At 55.1% G+C, this 18,826-nt stretch overlaps 1 protein-coding gene across 1 annotated transcript in view; it reads right to left on the minus strand.

The window, feature by feature from the left end:
* Positions 1–13,923: 13,923 nt before the first annotated feature.
* The window catches only part of FGD3 (FYVE, RhoGEF and PH domain containing 3), a 37,610-nt gene continuing 32,707 nt past the window's right edge, over positions 13,924–18,826 (minus strand). Inside the window, 2 exon segments of the mRNA XM_057725097.1 lie at positions 13,924–17,807; positions 18,074–18,220. Of these exon segments, the coding sequence (XP_057581080.1) occupies positions 17,565–17,807; positions 18,074–18,220 (390 nt within the window). The 3' untranslated portion in view covers positions 13,924–17,564.

The following is an 18,826-nucleotide window of genomic DNA, read 5'->3' on the forward strand; positions in this document are numbered from 1 at the left end:
TAAACCCAGGGATCAAACATTAGACTAGGAGTGGACACCAAGATAAATACAGGGGTCCACCAGTAGGCAATTAGTGACAGAGAGAACAGCTGATGCAAAGGCCTTGAGCTCTTAATTCTTTGGAAGGTACAGCCAGAAGTCCAGTGTGGGCACCCCTGGAAGTCTGTGAGGTGGCCCAGGTGGACTGGCTCTGGAGTGCCTGGCAGGCGGCAGCAAAGAGGCGGGTGTCTTGTGGGACAATAAAGGAGGGTTCCAGCAGGCCAGCCCCTCCCGGCTTTGGTTTCGTAGCCTGGTAGAAGCTGATGTTCCCCTTTCGTGGGTCGGAGTTGTTTCACCCCGTAATATCTAATTCCCAGTTCAGGCTTGTGGGTCACACATAATGCCTTTCTCCATTTCCCTTGATATGAATCAAGCATGTATGTCCCATGTGCCACATCGGGAAGCTAGGTGAGTCCAGGGCCCACTGTGATCTGCCCCCTCCAGACCATACTCAGGGACATGGGACCCCAGAATTCCCTACCTGATGGTTCCGTGCCCACCTCTGGGGTCTTGTGGTCTTCTTGTTGGCTCTGGTCTTTTGTGCACCCCACACTACCCCAGACAGCTGCCTTTAGGTACATGAGCAGGGCTGGGACGGGAGGTCTGGTGTGGCCCTTGAAATTACAGGGTAGAGCTGGTGGGAGCTGCCTGCGGGCAGCCTACACCACCACACGCTGGCCCAGGCCTGGTCATTTAGGATGTGTATACTTCCTGGGGCTGCTGTAACAAGATTCCACAGACTGGGTACTTTGGTTCTACAGAAATGTGTAATCTCAGGGTTCTGGAGGTCAGAAGTCTGAGATCAAGGTACTGGCAGGGCTGTACTCCCCCTGAAGGCGTTAGAAAGGGTCTTTTCCATGCCTCTCCCCAGCTTTGGATAGTTTCTTGGCTTCTGGCAGCATCACTCCAGTTATCACACACCTGTTTTGTCCCTTTGTGTATATGTCTCTGTGTCCAAATTTCCCCTTTTTTTGGGGATGCCAGTCCTATTGGAATAGGGCCACCCTGATGACCTCACTTTAACTTGATCGCCTCTATAAAGACCCTATTTCAAAATAAGGTCATCCCCAAAATCACTCGAATTTTGGGGAGGACGCAGTTCAGCCCATAACATCCTATGACATGACAAGAGTGAGACAACATGTTTTCGTGGCCCTCTGTGGCATGGTTACATGTTCTGGATATTCAAGCATGTGGCACCGGCCTCCATTTGTAATGTTAGGGAACTGGCGGTGGTCTGAGACTTCTGTCACATGCTACAGGAAACCGAACACCTTGTTATACCTCAGAACACCCACTTGTGTCAACGACGTCTTCAGAGGCAGTGGGAGGAACTGGGTTTGGTTCTGGAGGTGGTGGCACCTTGGCCAACATGAACCTCGATCTGGACCACCCCATCCTCCTTTTCTGGGGCTCCTTGGAATGGCATGCTCCTGGAGGGCACCAGCAGCACCTACCATGTCGGGGGGAGGGAAACCGAGCCCGGGGAGGGGAGGCACTTGCCCACCACAGACGCAGACCGTGTGGGCCGCCACCTCATCCCCCGTCCATGTCAGGGATCGCAGCTCTGACAGCCCTCCTGTGTCTCAACCTTAATATTCTCACCTGAGGGACAGAAAAGATCCTGCCCCCTTCCCAAGGCGAGGGAGACTGTGACACGGTCAAGGATGGAGCATCGCCTGAAAGCTGGGCCACACAGGCCCTGCCAGTGTTTGGACTTGCTACCACCCCTGTTTGCCCCCCAGTTCTCCAAGTCCTGGCCCAGACTGGGAGCAGTGCCTGTGCTACGCCAGGCTGGTGTCTCCTGGCCCTCAGGCCTGGGCCACCTCCTCAAGGGAGCCCTCCGTGATGCCCTTCCTGGACAAAGCCGTTGCGTGCTGCGTGACCTCAAGGCCTGTGAGGCTGATGTATGGCTTCCCTGCTGGAGGCAACATGCGGGAGCTGGTGAAGCGGCAGGGATAACCCAGCAGGGACACTTGAAGAACTGACCCAAGCCTTGGCCTCTCTGCATTTGGGGGTCCAGCCCCACCCCATTAGCTCTTCCCCACCTTCGTAGGTATCTGGGAGCACACAGTATGCTGAAACAAACATTTGTTGAATAACTGAACTGGCAGGAAGGAACCAGGGAGGCTGGTGAAGGGGGAGTGGTCTGGAAGCTCTGGGTCTCAGTGTTCTGTTCTATAAAATGGGCTTACACACACACTACCAGAGATTTTGAGGGGGTGATGGAGATCTGGCCTGGGGATCTCCTCTTCCCTCAAGGCTCAGTTGGAGTATTGCCTATCCCAGAGCCTTCCTCAACCTGATCCTCCTTACACAGTGTCTGCAGGTCACAGTGGCCTGGGGCGTGGGGGATTTGGTCATTGGTCTGTTTCCTTCAAATCAGATAATAACTTTAGAAATGTAAAATGCTTTTTGTTTTTCTTTAAATGTGCTTCATTTTTTTCCTCTCACTCAATATAAAAGTAAGATTTTTATCCTGAAAACCTCTCATAATGGGCCACGTCTAGAAAATTCCATCCCCAAATAAGAGTCAGGGAAGTGGACTTCCTAGGTGGTGCAGTAGTTAAGAATCCACCTGCCAATGCAGGGGACACGGGGTGGATCCCTGCTCCAGGAAGATCCCACATGCCGCAGAGCAACTAAGCCCATGCGCCACAACTATGGAGCCTGCGCTCTAGAGCCCTTGAGCCACAGCTATTGAGCTCATGTGCTGCAACTACTGAAGCCCACGTGCCTAGAGCCCGTGCTCCGCAACAAGAGAAGCCACAGCAATGAGGAGCCCGCGCACCACAACAAAGAGTAGCCCCCACTCACCGCAACTAAAGAAAGCCCGTGCATGGCAAAAAAGACCCAACACAGCCAATAAAATAAATAAATAAATTAATTAATTAATTAATTTTAAAAAAAGTTAAAAAAAAGTCAGGGAAGTAGGGTGGTCTCATGGGCTTTGCCTCTTTTTTTTTTAAATTACATTTTTAAATTAAGAGCAATTATTTTAAAAAGTAATCTAAACTTGTAGCTCCAATGAGCTGGGTATTTGGGGAGAGAAGAATTTTCTGCAAAATATTTTCAGCCAGGCTGTTTGGCGTCCTCCACGCACACTAGTCCTCAGACCGCCCCACAGGGAGGCAAGAGCCGGTCTTCCTCTGTAGGGAACCCCCGCCCAGAGCCCACTCCCCACCAGGGCACAGGCTCTGACCGCTGGGTTGTCCTCCCTTGGCCCTCAGTCTGCCCAAGTGAGGCTTTCCTTGGCTTTCAGGAGGGAGACAGGTGAGTCACCTCAGGTGACATCAAGCCACCACCCCCAAGTGCACAGTGATGGCTTGGAGACACAGCAAGGAAGCTGGGAGGAGGCAGGCCAATGGGCTGTGTGCTTCCCCGGGGGCAAAAGCAGGTGATAGATTCGTAGAACAGATTAGGACCAGCCCCTCCTGAATGCCATGCCTGCTCAGGAGCCAGGACTCGGGGGGCACAGGAGGGACAAAGCCTGATGGGCCGTTCCGGGGCCCCACCTCTGTGGGGTCATGTTTTCCTGCCTCTTGACTCTTCTCTGAGTTGTCTAAATTTTTTACAATTAGCATGAATCTATTCCCTCATCAGAAAACAGGAAACTAATACATATTTTAAGGGTGGAATACATGCAAATGGGTACACACATTCACAGGACAGTTCTGAATTCTACCTGTCAGAAAAGATATGGACTGGTGCCTCATTTACAGATGGGGAAGCTGAGGCTCAGAGACGGGAACTGTCCCATCGACGGCCGTTTGCCAGCTGGGATGGTGCCTCGTTACTGCGATCTGAGGGCTCATGCGTAACGATGGGGTCCGAGTGTGCCCCCACGGCGGGGGGGTGGGGGTGGGCAGGGGTGTGTTTTCACAGCCAGAAGCTTCTCCTGGGTAACCCCGGGGTAAGAAGTGCACCCGTGGGTCCCGGGCAAACCAGAGGCTCAGTGGTTATGAGCCAGTTAAGCTTGGATGCCATGCCCCTGCCCAGCCAGCACCGAGGGAGCCCGAGTCCCCAGTCACAGGAGAAGTATGAGAGCCCATGCTCCCTGCCTGCCCCCCTGCCTGCCTCCCCCTGCCTACCACAGACCCTGTGGCCTCTTGGCCCTCGTCAGCCCCTCAGGCTCAGGGCATTTTAGCTTCCTCTGCACCCTGCTGGTCGACTTTGGGTAAGCCCTGCTCCCCCCTGTCTCCTCCCCACCACCCCCAAGCCACACCTGCCAAGGCTGTGGCTCAGGGGCGTCTCAGAGGCCCAGGCTGGTGGCCTGGCACGTGCCTTGTGGGAAGGCATTCCCTGGGCCTTCTAGGGGGTGGTCTCTCACAAGGCCTGGAAGGCTGACCAAGGCCATCCCAATGGACGGGTTGAAGAGACCTGGCCTGGGACAGGTGCTTGGAGGGCTCCCATTTCACAGATGGGGAGTCTGAGGCCTGGGGAAAGGGTCTATCCCTAGCAACACAGCTCATCCCCAAGGCCCAGCCCCTGGGGCCTGATATTCTGGCTCTCTGTGCCTCTCAGTTTTCCCAGGATGGGCATGTTAGCACTCCTCATACCACGCCAAAGGAAGGATGAGATGTACAGTGCAAGTCCAAGTGTGTCCAGCATGTGAACCCCATAGTCAGGGCTAGTAGGAGGGTAGGGACAGCAGAGAGCAGGAAGGGGCTGCTCTGAGCCCTGCAGGCTGTGTACCTGATACCTCCTCACACCCTGCACTGACAGCCATGCCTTTCCAGTAATCATCGTGAGTGCCTCACTGTCCCCATTTTACAGGTGAGAAACTGAGACTCAGGCCTGTGAGTTACACATTTGCTAAGTAGCTGCTTTAGTCATCTGCAAGGGATAGAAACCCAATGTCAACCCAGAGGAGATGGCTGCTGGCAGCTTCAGAGTTCTGAGGGAAGCCCTTGAGCCTCCGGATCCCAGAGCCGGGGAGCAACTCTTTCAGCATCCCAACACCTCATCCCAGAGATGCACTGGACTGTGTGTTCATTCCTGGACCAATTGCTGTGCCAGGCAGAGGTGCTTGATGGGCCAGGGTTCCGGGAACCTGTGGCTGCATAACCACAGATACTGTTTATAAAAACAACAGTCATTTCTGCTCATGAATGTGCAGTCCAGGCAGGGCTCAGCACCTTGGCTCTGCTCCACGGTGAGACTCCAGGGGAGAGGGCTTTCCCATGGCACGGGCACCTCTCCACCGAGCTGCTTGAGCTTCCTTATGGCATAGCGCTCTCTTCTAGGAGCAAGCATTCCTGAAGCCAGGGAGTGGAAACTGCCTGTTTATCCAGGCTTGGCCTGGAATGTCGCTTCTGTTGTATTCTATTCACCAAGCAGCCATGGAGCTCAGGTTCAAGGAGTGGAGAGAGACCTCACCTTTCATTGGGAGGATCCTCGGGAAATTTGAGGGCCACCGTGGGGGCACAAGCACTAGGCCAGGCTCTTGGGTATCTGATGTGTACCCGCACACCAGCAGGCCACGCCAAGTGAGAGGAGTGGGATCAGATTCAGACCCCAAATGTAGGTGTGACCTTACTGAGTTCTGATAAAACATGCACGAGCAGAAGCAAACACAGGAGGGCTGGAGGCCACTAGGGCGTGGTGTTAAGTGCTGACAGGGGATATGAGTAGCGTCTGTGTCTTTGACGCTCGTCCGCATTTTCTGAACTGTTCAGACGAATGTACACTCTATTCGTCTGCCCTTGGGCTGTAACAGTGCTATCTGAGGGCAGGTGGGCAGGGCCCATAACCAGAGACAAGGGCATCTCTCACATACCCACACGTGGGGTCCTGATGCTGGTGCCCACGAGTTTTCCTTCTCTTCAAGGCCCAGCTCAGCCCAGGTGGGTCCAAGCTCATGTGGATCTTCGATATTGCTGTACTTTTTTCTCCCCTGTCCCCTGTCCTCCTGGAGACCACCTTGTTCTCAGCTCAAGGAGGGCCAGGGGAGGCCAAGCCTAGCCCATCTGGTGACGGCCAAGAGCCTGAGGGTAGTGCACGGGCTGGATATCCCTGTATGTCTGTGCTCACTGGGGCCCCTGTGTAGCAGACAGCCTGTCAACTGAACACAGTGGTCCTCGGTGGGGAACATGCCCCTTCTGCCTTCAGAGGACGAGGGGCGCACAGGTCCTGCCTTCCCATGCTGACGGCCACCGCCTCTCAAAAGCAGACTCAAGGGTGATTAGGTTAAAAGGTCCCTGCCCAGCTCTTCCTTGACTCCCTGTCTTACTCCATCCAATCATCAAACACCTACTCCTACCTGGCTCTGTGCCCCATGCTGCCAGCCTCTGTGATCTCTTGGTTCCACAGGGCCCAGGAATAAAGCCCTCAGTAAAGCTGACTTTCCTTGCATTCTACCTAGCCCTGTGGCTCCGCTCATGCTTCCAAAATTCACTCAGGTACCACTGCTTCCAGGAAGGACTCCTTGCCTACCCAGGCTGGCTTGGGGCAGACCACAGGCTTGTGACTCTTTCTCTCCCACCCCATAGACAGATTGTACCTGGGGTGCCGGAACCACACCTGGTTCATCTTCTTGGCCCCAGAGCCCAGCACAGGCTGGGCACGGGGCAGGTGTCACTAACTGTTTGAGGAATCTGAGAATGAGAGATGGTCCCGGTAGATAATGTCGGTGACACCTTGGGTGTACTCCTGCTATTCCTTTCTCTCCACTCACCAAACTGAGCTGCGGATTAGATTGTGGAATTTGGCATCAGTGACCTTAAGCTCAAACCCTGGTACTGCTGTGGTGACTTTGAGCAGGTCGTCTGTGACAGATGCTGCCTGTGGCCACCATGTCTCCTCTGCTAAGCCCACTCAGGGCCCTCAACCCAACTCCCAGCTGCCTGAGGCTCCCTTTGGGGTCTTGTGTGGGTCATGTCTTTTATTTTCAGCGTTCTCATGCTTTGACACAGGCCATGTCACCCTGGAGGGATGGCTTCCAATTCCCAGCGATAGTAAAGGAGTTGCCTTGAGGACATCTTTCATATGCAAACCAACCCACCCAGAGCCCACACTCCAACCACCTCACGCTGCAGGCCAGTGTCCACCAGCCCTAGTCACCCCAGGGCCAGGTACCAGACCGCTAGCTTCTGTGCCCTGGGGTCTACTGAAATCATTCAAACTGGCCAGTCCCAGGCCTGCTCACCCTGCTCACACGTTCCTTCCTGTGGAAACCACAGTAACGACTGTTGCCACATGTCCCTCGCTCCCTCTGCCTCCTGAGCAGCCCTGGTGCTTCCCTGTGTGGCCCTGCACAGTGCAGTGTGCTCTCAGCCCCTGGCACCTCGGGCAAGTCAGCTCTGAGGTGATGGTTCTACACTGTGAGAGAGCTGGGCCCTGGGGCTGTCCCCCTGAACATCAGCAATCACAGAACATCCACATCAGACAAGGTCACTCTGTGAGACAGAGAAACATAGTCAGCTGTCCCAGTTCTGGTGATAAAAGTGGCCACTGCTTTGTTACCAGCTACAGCTTTTGCTTCCCTTCATTCCTCACACTTTCTAATAAAACTTATTGATACTCAAGCATAGAACAAGCCCCACTTCCAATCCAGCATCCAACAGCATCCAATCCAGCTCTTCTTCCTTGAACCTCTTCAAAATTGCCGTACATGAAATTTGAATAAGGAAAGTTTCCCACTGGTCAAAAACCAAAAAAAACAAAAAAACAAAATTGTCTTACATGAGCCCAAACCCTACTCAAGTCCTCCCGACACCATCGCACTGAGATGCCTTATGATTTCCCATACGAGCGCTTCACCTCACCTCACAGCAGCAGGTCTGAAAACTCCAACGTTGTCCCGGGGTCTCTGCTGGGAGGAATGGGGTGGGTGGCGCACAGGCTTCCGTTGCCTCCAGATCTAAGTTGCTTGATAACATACTCTGTGCCTCAGTTTCCTAGGGCCACTACAACAAAGTACCACAGATCAGGAAGCGTAAAACAACAGATGACTCCTCCGCCTTCCTTGGCTTATGGCTGCACCACTGCAATCTCTGCCTCTACCATCACCCTTCTGCGTGTCCTTTCCCTCCGTTTTTTTTTTGTTTTGTTTTGTTTTTTGTCTGTGTTGCTGTGCGTGGGCTTTATCTAGTTGTTGCAAGCAGGGGCTACTCTTTGTTGTGGTGCATGAGCTTCTCATTGCAGTGGCTTCTCTTGTTGTGGAGCATGGGCTCTAGGCATGTGGGCTTCAGTAGTTGCAGCACATGGGCTCAGTAGTTGTGGCGCACAGGCTTAATTGCTCCACAGCATGTGGGATCTTTCTGGACCAGGAATTGAACCCGTGTGTCCCCTGCATTGGCAGGCAGATACTTAACCACCATGCCACCAGGGAAGTCCCCTTTCCTTCTTCTTCTAAGGACACCAGTGATTGAATTTGGGGACCACCCTAATGCAGTATGACCTCATCTTAACCAATTACATCTGCAAAGACCTTACTTCCAAATAATGTCACATTCTGACATTCCAGGTGGACATGAATTTTGGTGGGGGACACTATTTAGCTCATTGTAATCTACCCTCTGACCCCCTCAAGTCACTTTGGTCCCACTTTCAAAATACATCCACCCCATCCCAACATCTCCCAAAGTCTTAACCCATTCCTAAAGGGAGAAAAAGAAACGAAGCAGTTACTGGTCCAAAGCAAGTCCGAAGCCCAGCATGCAAGTTCCAGTAGATTTGAAGGCCTACGAATAATCCTTTGTGGCTTGATGCTCTGTCCTTTCAGGGCATGAAGGTGGCCCTGCTCTCTGGGGCTTTGACAGCAGCTGCAGCCCCGGCTTCTCTGGTCTCTGCCTCTGCGCTCCTTACTCTGCCCTCCAAGCCATTCTTTCTTCACGCCAGTCCCTCTCTGGCCTCTCCACCTAGACTGGCAGAGTTTCCACGGATGTAACAGTCTCAAAACACTTGTTGGTCTTCTGTGTAATTCATAGGGAGCCGCAGCATCAGATAAGAGGCTCCACAGATCTTTCCTGAACAGCCCCATCGCTATTCCTGCATTCTGCTGCGACGGTGGAGTAGACCCACAAGTCACATTCCTAATCTCTTCAACAATAGATTCTCCCACAACACCTTTGGTGCTTTATTTATTTATTTGTTTATTATTTACAAGTTTGATTATTCTATGGTGAACATAAGAAAACACAAACTCGTAGAAAACTTAGAAAGTACAGAAAATCATAAAAACGATAATACAAATCACCACATGCAGAAGTAATCCTATTTTGGGATGTAACAGCTGGGTACAATTTTAACAGGCAGTGATCAGAGTGGAGACAACCTGGGCAGAACAAAGGCAGAAAGGTGGGAAAGACAGGATTATATTCACGTACTATTTAAATAACTGGAACAGAAAGAAGTGGAAGGTAGATCCATAAGGCTAGAGGATTTGGTCATAGAAGACTTCAAATGTGAGGGTGAGGGTGAGCAGTGGGGAACTACTGAAGGTTTTAGTTGGTGCTCTCTTTAGACCACACTTTCTGAACAGTCAATTTCCTAACTGTAACCGGCTAAGGACTTCCCAAATCATCAAGTGCTGGTTCCTTTTGCTTAACAGCTCCTTCCCCAATTTCTTTCTTTTGTCCGTCTCAGACTTTACTACAAGCAGCAAGGAGAAACCAGGCCATATTCACATTTTGCTTGGAAATATCCTCAGCTAAACATCCAAGTTCATTTCTTACAATTTGTACTTTCCACTCAAAACTAGAACACAATTCAGCCAAGTTTCTGCTACTTTATGGCCTTCCCTCCAGTTTCCAATATCCAGTTCTACATTTCCACCTGTAACCTCACCAGAAGCACCTTTCACATTCATACTTATACCAACACCATGTTCACAACCATACAAGTGTTCTCTGAGACAATAGCAACTTCCTCTACATTCTCCTCACTTCTTTCTTTTCTTTCCTTTTTTGGAGGTTCTTTTTTTTAATTAATTAATTAATTTTTTGGCTGCGTTGGGTGTTTGTTGCTGTGTGCAGGCTTCCTCTAGTTGCGGCGAGCGGGGGCTACTCTTTGTTGTGGTGTACAAGCTCCTCATTGCAGTGGCTTCTCTTGTTGCGTAGCACGGGCTCTAGGCACACGGGCTTCAGTAGTTGTGGCACACAGGCTCAATAGTTGTGGCTCACGGGCTTAATTGCTCCACAGCATGTGGGATCTTCCTGGAGCAGGGATCAAGCCCATGTCCCCTGCATTGGCAGGTGGATTCTTAACCACTGCGCCACCAGGGAAGCCCCGCTTCTCTTCTTATTAGGACATCAGTCATAGGATATAGGGCCCACTCTATCCTCATCTCAACTAACTACATCTGCAAAGAACTTATTTGCAAATAAAATCTTATTCTGAGGTTCCAGGTGGACATGGATTTGGGGTGCGGGACACCATTCAACCAGGAAGCCGACGCGTGCTGGCCGTCTTCCCTTCTCTGCCTCCTTCTGCATTCCCCTACTATTCTTCCTGGGTTGCCTCCCAAATAAACTCCTTGCATTCAATCCGTGCAGCAGGATCTGCTACTGGGAGAAAGTTACCTAAGACACAGGCCTTCGGCTGTGAGCCAATGGGGACCCACCTAAGACCTGCCTCCTCCCCCCACCCCGCCCCACCCCGTGAGCTACTGGCAACCCACTTAAGACATGACTCCCGGTACTAAGCTACAGGGTTCCCCTCTGCGAGTAGAGTGAAGATAATGGCCCCTTCCTCTGAGGTTTTGGGAGCACAGAGGAGAGAATGCTGTAGGGCTCTGGGCTTAGGACCACACATCGGGAATGGCCACTCCCTGCCTCTGGGAAGTGGGGTGCTTTGGGGATGACCCCAATATTTTTCCCTGAAGTGGATGGGCTGCTCTGTTGTCAGTTTTCCAGTGCCCCTGGGGGGTAGATGTTGTTCTAGGGGGCTATAATTTGCTTTCTGAGTTCTGACAGGGCACAAGGAAGTGGAGCGCCCTCTCCAAGACGGAGATTCATGGGATGGTGGCTTGCGCATTTTCAGCGGGCAGAACTGGAATGCCGAAGACCAGGCTTCGAGGGCGGGCCCGGCCCTGGCAGGAAAGGGGAGGGGTTTTGTGCCTCTCAGGGACACTGCCGGCCTGGACTCTGTTGGGGAGATAGGGTCAAGGCAGGACATTTTGGGGGGTGCAGGCTGGTCCCTGCAGACGGGGGCTGTGGGGTGGGGCAGGGCCGTAGAAGAAATTGGCCTCCAAGTGAACTTTATTCTGCCATGGCTGCTTCAGGTGAAGTCAGAGATGGGTTTCTTTCTGTCTCTGTTCTCCCATCCTGGTTTGGACTCTCCGGGAGGCCCTTCCATCCCTTTCCAGGATGGCCCCCCTCCACTCTCGATGGGGGGACTGTCTTGCGTCACATGGCCATCTTGGACCAACCCCGGCAGAGGGAATGGGAGAGCTGGTCAGCGCACCTGTGCCACAGGAGGCCTAGCTGGACCCCTTTCCCTGCGCATCTTTGCTTTCCAGGATCTTGGGGCCAGATGGCCCACCCGAGCCAGCAGCGCTTCTCCTTGGGAGGAAATTCCCTAGGTACGGCCTAGTATTTGCCATCCTGCTGGTCAAAGAGGACAAAGTCCAGCTTGGGGACAGCACAAAGGGGCCACCAGGAAGGTAAGACAGGGCTAAGAGAGCAACGTGGGTGGTCCACCATCCTCAAGGACCCCTGGGATGCTCCCATCAGGGGGGCCACTGGGGCCCAGCAGACAGGGGCTTGCGCACACCCGGGCTTTAAGGGGAAGAAGTCTGCAGGCTGGGAGACGGCTGGGGTGCCATGGGACAATGCCTTCCTGAGGCTGCAAGGGCCTCCCTCAGAGCTTTGCACCTGTGAGCAGGGCACCAAGCCTGGAAATTTGTTGCATCCGCAAGACCAGGCCTGGTGGGCCTTGTGGCCAGGAGGTCAGGGGAAGCCAACTTTCTAGGACAGAATGTGCAGAATGTGGGGCGGGGAGGGGGGCCTGTTTTCTCCCCATGGCCCACCCTAGCCCCACCCACCTCTGGCCCCCAGCTTCCTCTCTTATAAATGGGGGGCTGTGGTGGCTGTGGGAGGGTAAGTGACCAGGGAGCAGCCTGGCCTCTTGTCACAGCTGATTGCCTTGGGACCACCTGGAGCTCCTTGGATGACATTGAGTCCTTAGGAATACCTAGAGCCCCCCAGGGACACCTGGAGTTTCACAGGGACCACCTGGGGCCCCTGAGACAAAATGGAGACGCTTAAGGATACCTTGGGGCCCTCGGGACCACCTGCAGCCTTCTGGGACCCCCCAGAGCCCCTTGGGGACCCCATGAGGAGGGGGAGGTAACTGAAAGGAATGGGCGGTGGGGTCCACAGGACAGTCACCCTCCATTGCCAGCTGGGCCTCCCAGAAGGATGGTCCGGAGGGAGCACATCTACAGACACGTTGCAATGGCTCCTGGGAAGGTGAGTCCACCCTCCTTCCCGGGTGCCCACCACCTGGACTAGCTGCTCAGAGGGCCTTGGATTCCAGGGCCCTGTCAGACCCCAGGAGGTGGGAAGGCCCTTGGAGCATCTGGGGCATGAGGGCCAGAGCCCCCCAGGCCTGGGCTCTGAGGCTTAGGGTAAGCCAGGGCTTCGGGTACTGATGTTGCCACCTCCGTGTGCACAGTGGTCTGCTGTCCCCTGGGAGGGTGGTGAGGGATGCGCACAGGTGTGAGTTGGACCCACCTGGGTCCAAATACCCTTCTGCTGATTTCCTGGGGCAAGGCAGCCCCTTTAGGTCTTGTGTGCTGGTCTCTGCAATGGGAACAGACGTCTGAGGAGGACCTGGCTCTATGTCCCAGAGACCTGGGGACCTCAGAGGAGGCAGGAGAGCACTGGGCCTTTATGATCCCAGGCAGCCACTGTGTCTCTCTGAACCTCGATTTCCCCATCTGTTAAAAGAGGATTCCAGACCCAAAGTGCTCTGGGGCTGCATGGCAAAAACAAAGTCCCTGAGTTTTCACCAAAGCTGTCGGCAGATATTAACTGAGCACCTGCTGTGTGCCAGGCACTATTGTAGGTGCTCCATTCTGCCCTCAGAGCTTCTGTCCTAGATGAGGAGACAGAGGTTAAACAAGAGGGCAAATATCCCAGCAAAAGTAGGGAGACTGGGGTAGGGGCTGTTTGCTGAGGTGCATGGAGCAGATTCTTGCAAAGTCCTGCAGGAAGAACCCCCAGGCAGACAGAACAGCGTGGGCAAAGTCCCTGAGATGGGAAGGAGACTGGTGTGTTCTGAAGGTTCAGTGGCTGCAGCCTGGTGACATGGGGTGGGAAAGAAGCTGGGGAGGGGAGGGTGGTGCGGGGCAAGAGAAAATGAGGCTGGAAATATGGCAAGGCCAGAGGTTACAGGGCATTGTGCAACCCCCAAGACCCAGTGGCCGGCACACAGGAGGTAGGCCAGCAGTGCCTGCTGCATGAAGAAATGGACAAAGAATAAATGAGTGACTCCCGGGTGGGCCCCTAACTCACTGTGTGACCTTGGGCAAGTGTATTTCCCTCTCTGGGCCTTAGTTTCACTGCTACTAAGACACCCCCTGAGTTTTCATTCTTTTCAGCAAATGGCTGGGCTGGGTGCCTGGCTGCAGCAGGCCCTTGTGTATGCTGGCTCCTTCCTCTTCCCAGGTCTGTGAGGGACACAGCCAGCATCCCCCTTGGGCCTAGTGGGGATGCGTGTTCCCCAGGCTGAGCAGGCAGCAGCCCCTGAGGGCACAGAAGACCCTCAGCTCAGGCCTTTGACTCCTGTGACAATTGGGTACCTCGGACCCTTTCTTTCCCTGTCTGCCATTCTTTAGGACCCCAAAGGCCCCAGGGCCCACCTCCTGCTCGGCCCACTGGCCTCCCTTCTCCCTCTATCCAGGGGATGGCCTCCTGTCCTGCAGGGTTGTGGGCTGGACTCATGGAGGAGGACGAGGAGGAAGAGGAGGAGAAGGAGGAGATTGAAAAGGAAGGACAGTGGAGAGGCTGAAAGCCAGTGTGCTTCCAGCCTCCACCCTCTGTGGGTGGGCTGTGCAGTGTGCCCTGGCCCAGGCTATGGGGGCAAGATGAGAGTGGACGGAGATGGGCAGTATGCAGTTGGGAAGAAGCCCAAGGACTACCCAGACACGTGGTGTGGAGACCCCAGGCAGGCAGCCTACTTCTCATAGTCCTTACTGGGGCATCCAGAGGGAGCAGGGCAGGCCAGATGCCCCTCGCTGGAGGGGTCCCTGGGGACAGACCTACATTCTGGGGCCATGCACTGGCCACCCACCCCATGACTTCAGATTCCACAATAGTTATTAACATTTATTGGGATATAACACAGAACATCTAAGTTTCTTTCATCTCCTGAAAAGCTGGAAGCTCTAGCCACACAGGCCCCTGCCTACGTGGGGACAGTTGTCAGAGAGGCCCCTGTATCACCATGACTGCTGGCCTCCAGCAGGCCCACCACAGGGTCTGTGTTGAGACACCTGCTGGAGACACCAGGCCCTGCCTCCGTCTCTGCCCTGATCGTCCCCATTGCAGCCAACTGGATGTGTTAAGGCCCCCAAGCCTGCCTCGTGGCTCTTGCCTCCCGGAGCATCACCAAAGGAGACCCAGTGGAGACCCCATGACCAGGCCTTCTCTCCCCCAAGCTCCCTCTGCTCCTCGCTGTGTGTCACTGGCTCCTCCAAGCCTTGGTGGCCCTGCGCTCAACGAGGCACCCTTCCTGCAACCCCCTCCCCCAGGATGTCCTGGTCAGGAGTGAGCTCCTAGGGACCTCCTGCCACACCCGCCACCATGCCCAGTCCCCTTCCCTGCTTCTGTTCCTCCGCACTGGCTGCACATTTTCTTCTTCTTATTTATTTATTTATTTAATTGGCTGTGTTGAGTTTCTTTTTCTTTTTCTTTTTTTTTTTTTGCTGTGCGCAGTCTCTCTTTTAGTTGCGGTGAATGGGGGCTACTCTTCATTGTGGTGCACGGGCTCCTAGGTGCGTGGACTTCAGTAGCTGCAGCACATAGGCTCAGTAGTTGTGGCTCATGGACTCTAAAGCGCAGGCTCAATAGTTGTGGTGCTCGGGCTTAGTTACTCTGCCGCACGTGGGATCTTCCTGGGGCAGGGATCGAACCCATGTCCCCTGCATTGGCAGGCGGATTCTCAACCACTGCGCCACCTAGGAAGCCCACATTTTCTTCTTAATGACTCAAAGGGAATAGCAGCTCCACACAGGGGCATTTCCCTTCTTTTGTGTCCTCAGGGCCCAGTGCTGTCCAAACTGGACAGCAAGGACGTTTTTCCTGGTCCTGCTGCAGCCACAACCTGTGGGACGCCTCCTGCTTTCACCCTTGCAACAGGCCCCAGGACACTCTCTGATGGACCATGATGGAATATAACATCCTGGTGGACCCCGAGCTGCTAGGGACAGAACACCCACCTTGCCAGCCTTCCGATGTGCTGAGTGAGGCCAGGACCCTCCTGAAATTACTGTGAAAACCTACGTGATGTGCCCCCCAGGCTGTTGGGTGGGAGAGGATAGGGCTCAGTTCTGCCCTGGTGCACAGAGAGCTCACTGGGGAACCAGCCACAGGGACCCTGGGCAGGAACCCACCGTGGGTGCCCTGGGTGAGGACCCTGGAAGGGGGGCCCAGTCTTGCCCCCTTGGACCCCAGCACCATGTCCAGCGGGTCAATTCTGGCTCCCCACTTGATCTGGAACTGTGGGACTCTTGGGGGCATCCTTTCTGTGACTCCGTTTCCTCAACTGTCCAATGGGAACATCCTGGGGTTGAGGTGGGACTGGAGTGTTACAGCATTGACCCTGAGAAGGAGCCCCATGAGGCCCGTCAGTCAGTGCGTGAGCAGAGATAGCAGGGCTCCGAGGGAGAAGGGGCAGGACCAGTGGGAAGGGGCCAGCTGGGCTCCAGGTCCCTTCACTGCCTCTGACACCCCCTGGCCCTGCCTTGACACCACAGGAGGGGAATTTGCTGTGTTCCCTTGAGTAAGGGCGCAGTTGGAAGGGCCTGGTCTCCCCTTCCCAATGGGCAGGTTGTTGGTATCAAGCAGCTTCAGGACACCCACTGCAGGGTGGTGAGCTCTTACAGATGCAGGATTGAGGCCCAGGTATACAGCAGGTACACAGCTGCGGCAGCATTCAGGCATAGCAGGTAGGCATATGAGGGATGGCGCTGACTCATCTGTGCCCTGCCTGCCTCACCTGGGTCTGTAGTTTACCTGTGCCATGTCCTGCCTCACCTGTACCTCACCTGGGCCCTGCCCACTTCACCCGGGTACCACTCCTGACTCACCTGTGCCCTGAGCACCTCACCTGTGCTCCACCTCAACTGTGACTAGTCATCCATTTCTGGCTCCCACAGTGGCCCTCTCAGCCCCCAGGTAGGTGCCCTGCAAGTCTACCCATGGCTGAGCAGTGACAGGCATCCCTGCAGGGTGCCTTGTGGATGTTAGAGGATGGCGGTTCCAAGGGCCTGGACATTACTCAGCCATCAGTCCTGAAGTCCCTCTGCTCTCTCCCGAGGCCCTCAGGGTTCTGGTGCACATAGACCTTCATGATGTCTTTGTGAGTCCCCAGCACCCTCATGATCCCATATCTAAGTCTGGCTCCACTTGCTACAGGGCAAATGGCTCTGTCTACCTCACTAGCATGAGCAGGGACACAGAGCAGTTCTCCAGGCATGGCACCTTGTCTGAGGCCGAGCTGTCTGATGCCGCTGCATCCTGGGGCATCCACAGGGGTGTGACTTGCACCCTGCAGGGCTAGCTTGGGGTCCGGGCCTCTGTTACTGGCTATGCGCCTCTGTTACCGTCATTCTCCATCTGACCACCAGCAGGCCACTGTGGGGAGACCCTGTCCCAGGGCTGTGTCCACCTGTTGGCTACCAGCATTTATTTATGCAGATAAGCACTGTCCACCACCCACCTGGGGAGGCAGGCACAAACCTCAAGCCCCCACATGATGCCCGTGTGGTCCCCCTGTAGTTCTGCAGCATGACTATCCAGGAACCCACCACTCACCCCTCGGGCATTCCCAAATGAGGTGCTGAGCTATGAGGTGGCACGGGGCGGTGTCCAGTCCCCAGGAGAGGAAAGAGGAGACAGGTGGAGTCCAGGGGGCCAGTTATGGTTCAGCTCACACGGATGTGTATGTTATAGATGGGTGGGCAGCTGTCGGGAGGGGTGGCATGACTGCAGACATCCACCAGGTGTCCCTGAGCACCACCCATAAGCTCCTCTGTCTTCCGACGCAGGTGACCCCTCATTGCCCACTCAGAGGGCATTTACTTGACAGTCACCCCACGTCCCACTCTGGGCCACACTGCTGGGCCTGAGGGCTGAGGCCCCGGTCTTTGAGGGACCCTGGGCAACTGGCTTCCCATCTCTGGGCCCCATCTTTCTCCTCTCTGACGTGGAGGAACCCTCCAGGTGCTATGTGGCCTGTTGTCCCCTCAGCAGTCCAGGTTCCCTTCATGCCTGCGTGTGGCCATGACACCACCTCTCCGATGAGTAGAGGCCTTGCCGTGGTGGCTGCACAGCTAGGAGACGTGGCAGAGACTCAGCTCACGGGGCAGTGGGGGCCTGGGGCTGCGGGGCCCCCAGGCTGGCCTGGGCCGCGTGCCCGTGGGCTGCCAAGCTCAGGGCCTCCAGCCACTGCTGCCGCAACTCGGCAGACGGGGTGCTCAGGTACAAAGACTGCTGGGCCTGCTGCAGCTGCAACACGTGCTCGGCATCTAGGTGCTCCGTGGGGTCCGCCACACTCACCCTGCAGCCGGAGAGGGGGATGACGCACAGCAGCGGGCCATCCTGCAGAAAAGGAGAGGAGCGTCAGCACCCCGGCCTCTGGCGTCCCAGCATCGCCAAATGCCATCTCCCACAGGTGGGACGCAGAAGGGTGATTCTGGACAGCTGGGGAAGCTGAGGCCCTAGGGTCACGTGAGCCACGCTCCCCGTGGGGCTGGTCCCAGGCAGCATGGCCCAGGCCTATCTGGGCACCACGGGCTTGAGGCTCTGGGCTGCTGGAGCAGGGTGGACGCCCACCCCCAGCGCGGCCCGGCGGACAGAGGACACACCTGGCTGCCTCCTCGAAGGTGCAGCACCAACTCCAGGGAGTCTGACTGCGAGATGGCAGCCCACACCTTGTTCCAGGCTGTGCTGCCACCCGACATCTGCAGGGGGCCGCAGAGCAGGCTGGGCGGGGGGTCCGTGGCAGCTGGCTTCTGGGGACACAGAGGACAAGTCAACTGGAGTCTCCCTTGTAAGAGCCACTCTCCCAGGGAAGCACCAGGGCTGAGGCTCTGGGGAGAGAGAGGCAGGAGGGGAAGACAGTCTGGACAAGGGCTGGGCCAGCCTGACCTTCTGCAAGGCCACTTAGGATTGAGCTGGACCTTCTAGAGAGCGAGACCACGAGAAGCGTCAGAACAGAAATGAAGATAAAGTAGGAAAAAATGGAACGGCAGGAAACCAGAATGTGGTGGCTGTTGGTGACTTATCTGTGCGCGCACACACACAACCCCCCTCACACATCACACACACATTCACACTCACACATGTACACCCACAGCACCCCCCCAACACCCACACATGCCTCACACACACTCACCACACACACAGCCCTCCCTCTCTTCTGATGTGTTTAGAGCAGTCATGGACACAACCCCTAGGTCATCAGGAAGCCCCTCAGACACACCTGGCAAAGCTGGTTCCCACCTGGACCTGGGACCTGGGTCTTCCAGACACAGCATTTAAAGTACATGGAAGGGGCCATGGGGGCTATGCAAGGGGCTCCTCTCTCTGCTATCGAGATAATCCTGCACTCGTTTCTA

The sequence above is a fragment of the Hippopotamus amphibius genome, chromosome 2, assembly GCF_030028045.1.
Source record: "Hippopotamus amphibius kiboko isolate mHipAmp2 chromosome 2, mHipAmp2.hap2, whole genome shotgun sequence".
Classification (NCBI taxonomy): Eukaryota; Metazoa; Chordata; class Mammalia; order Artiodactyla; family Hippopotamidae; genus Hippopotamus; species Hippopotamus amphibius.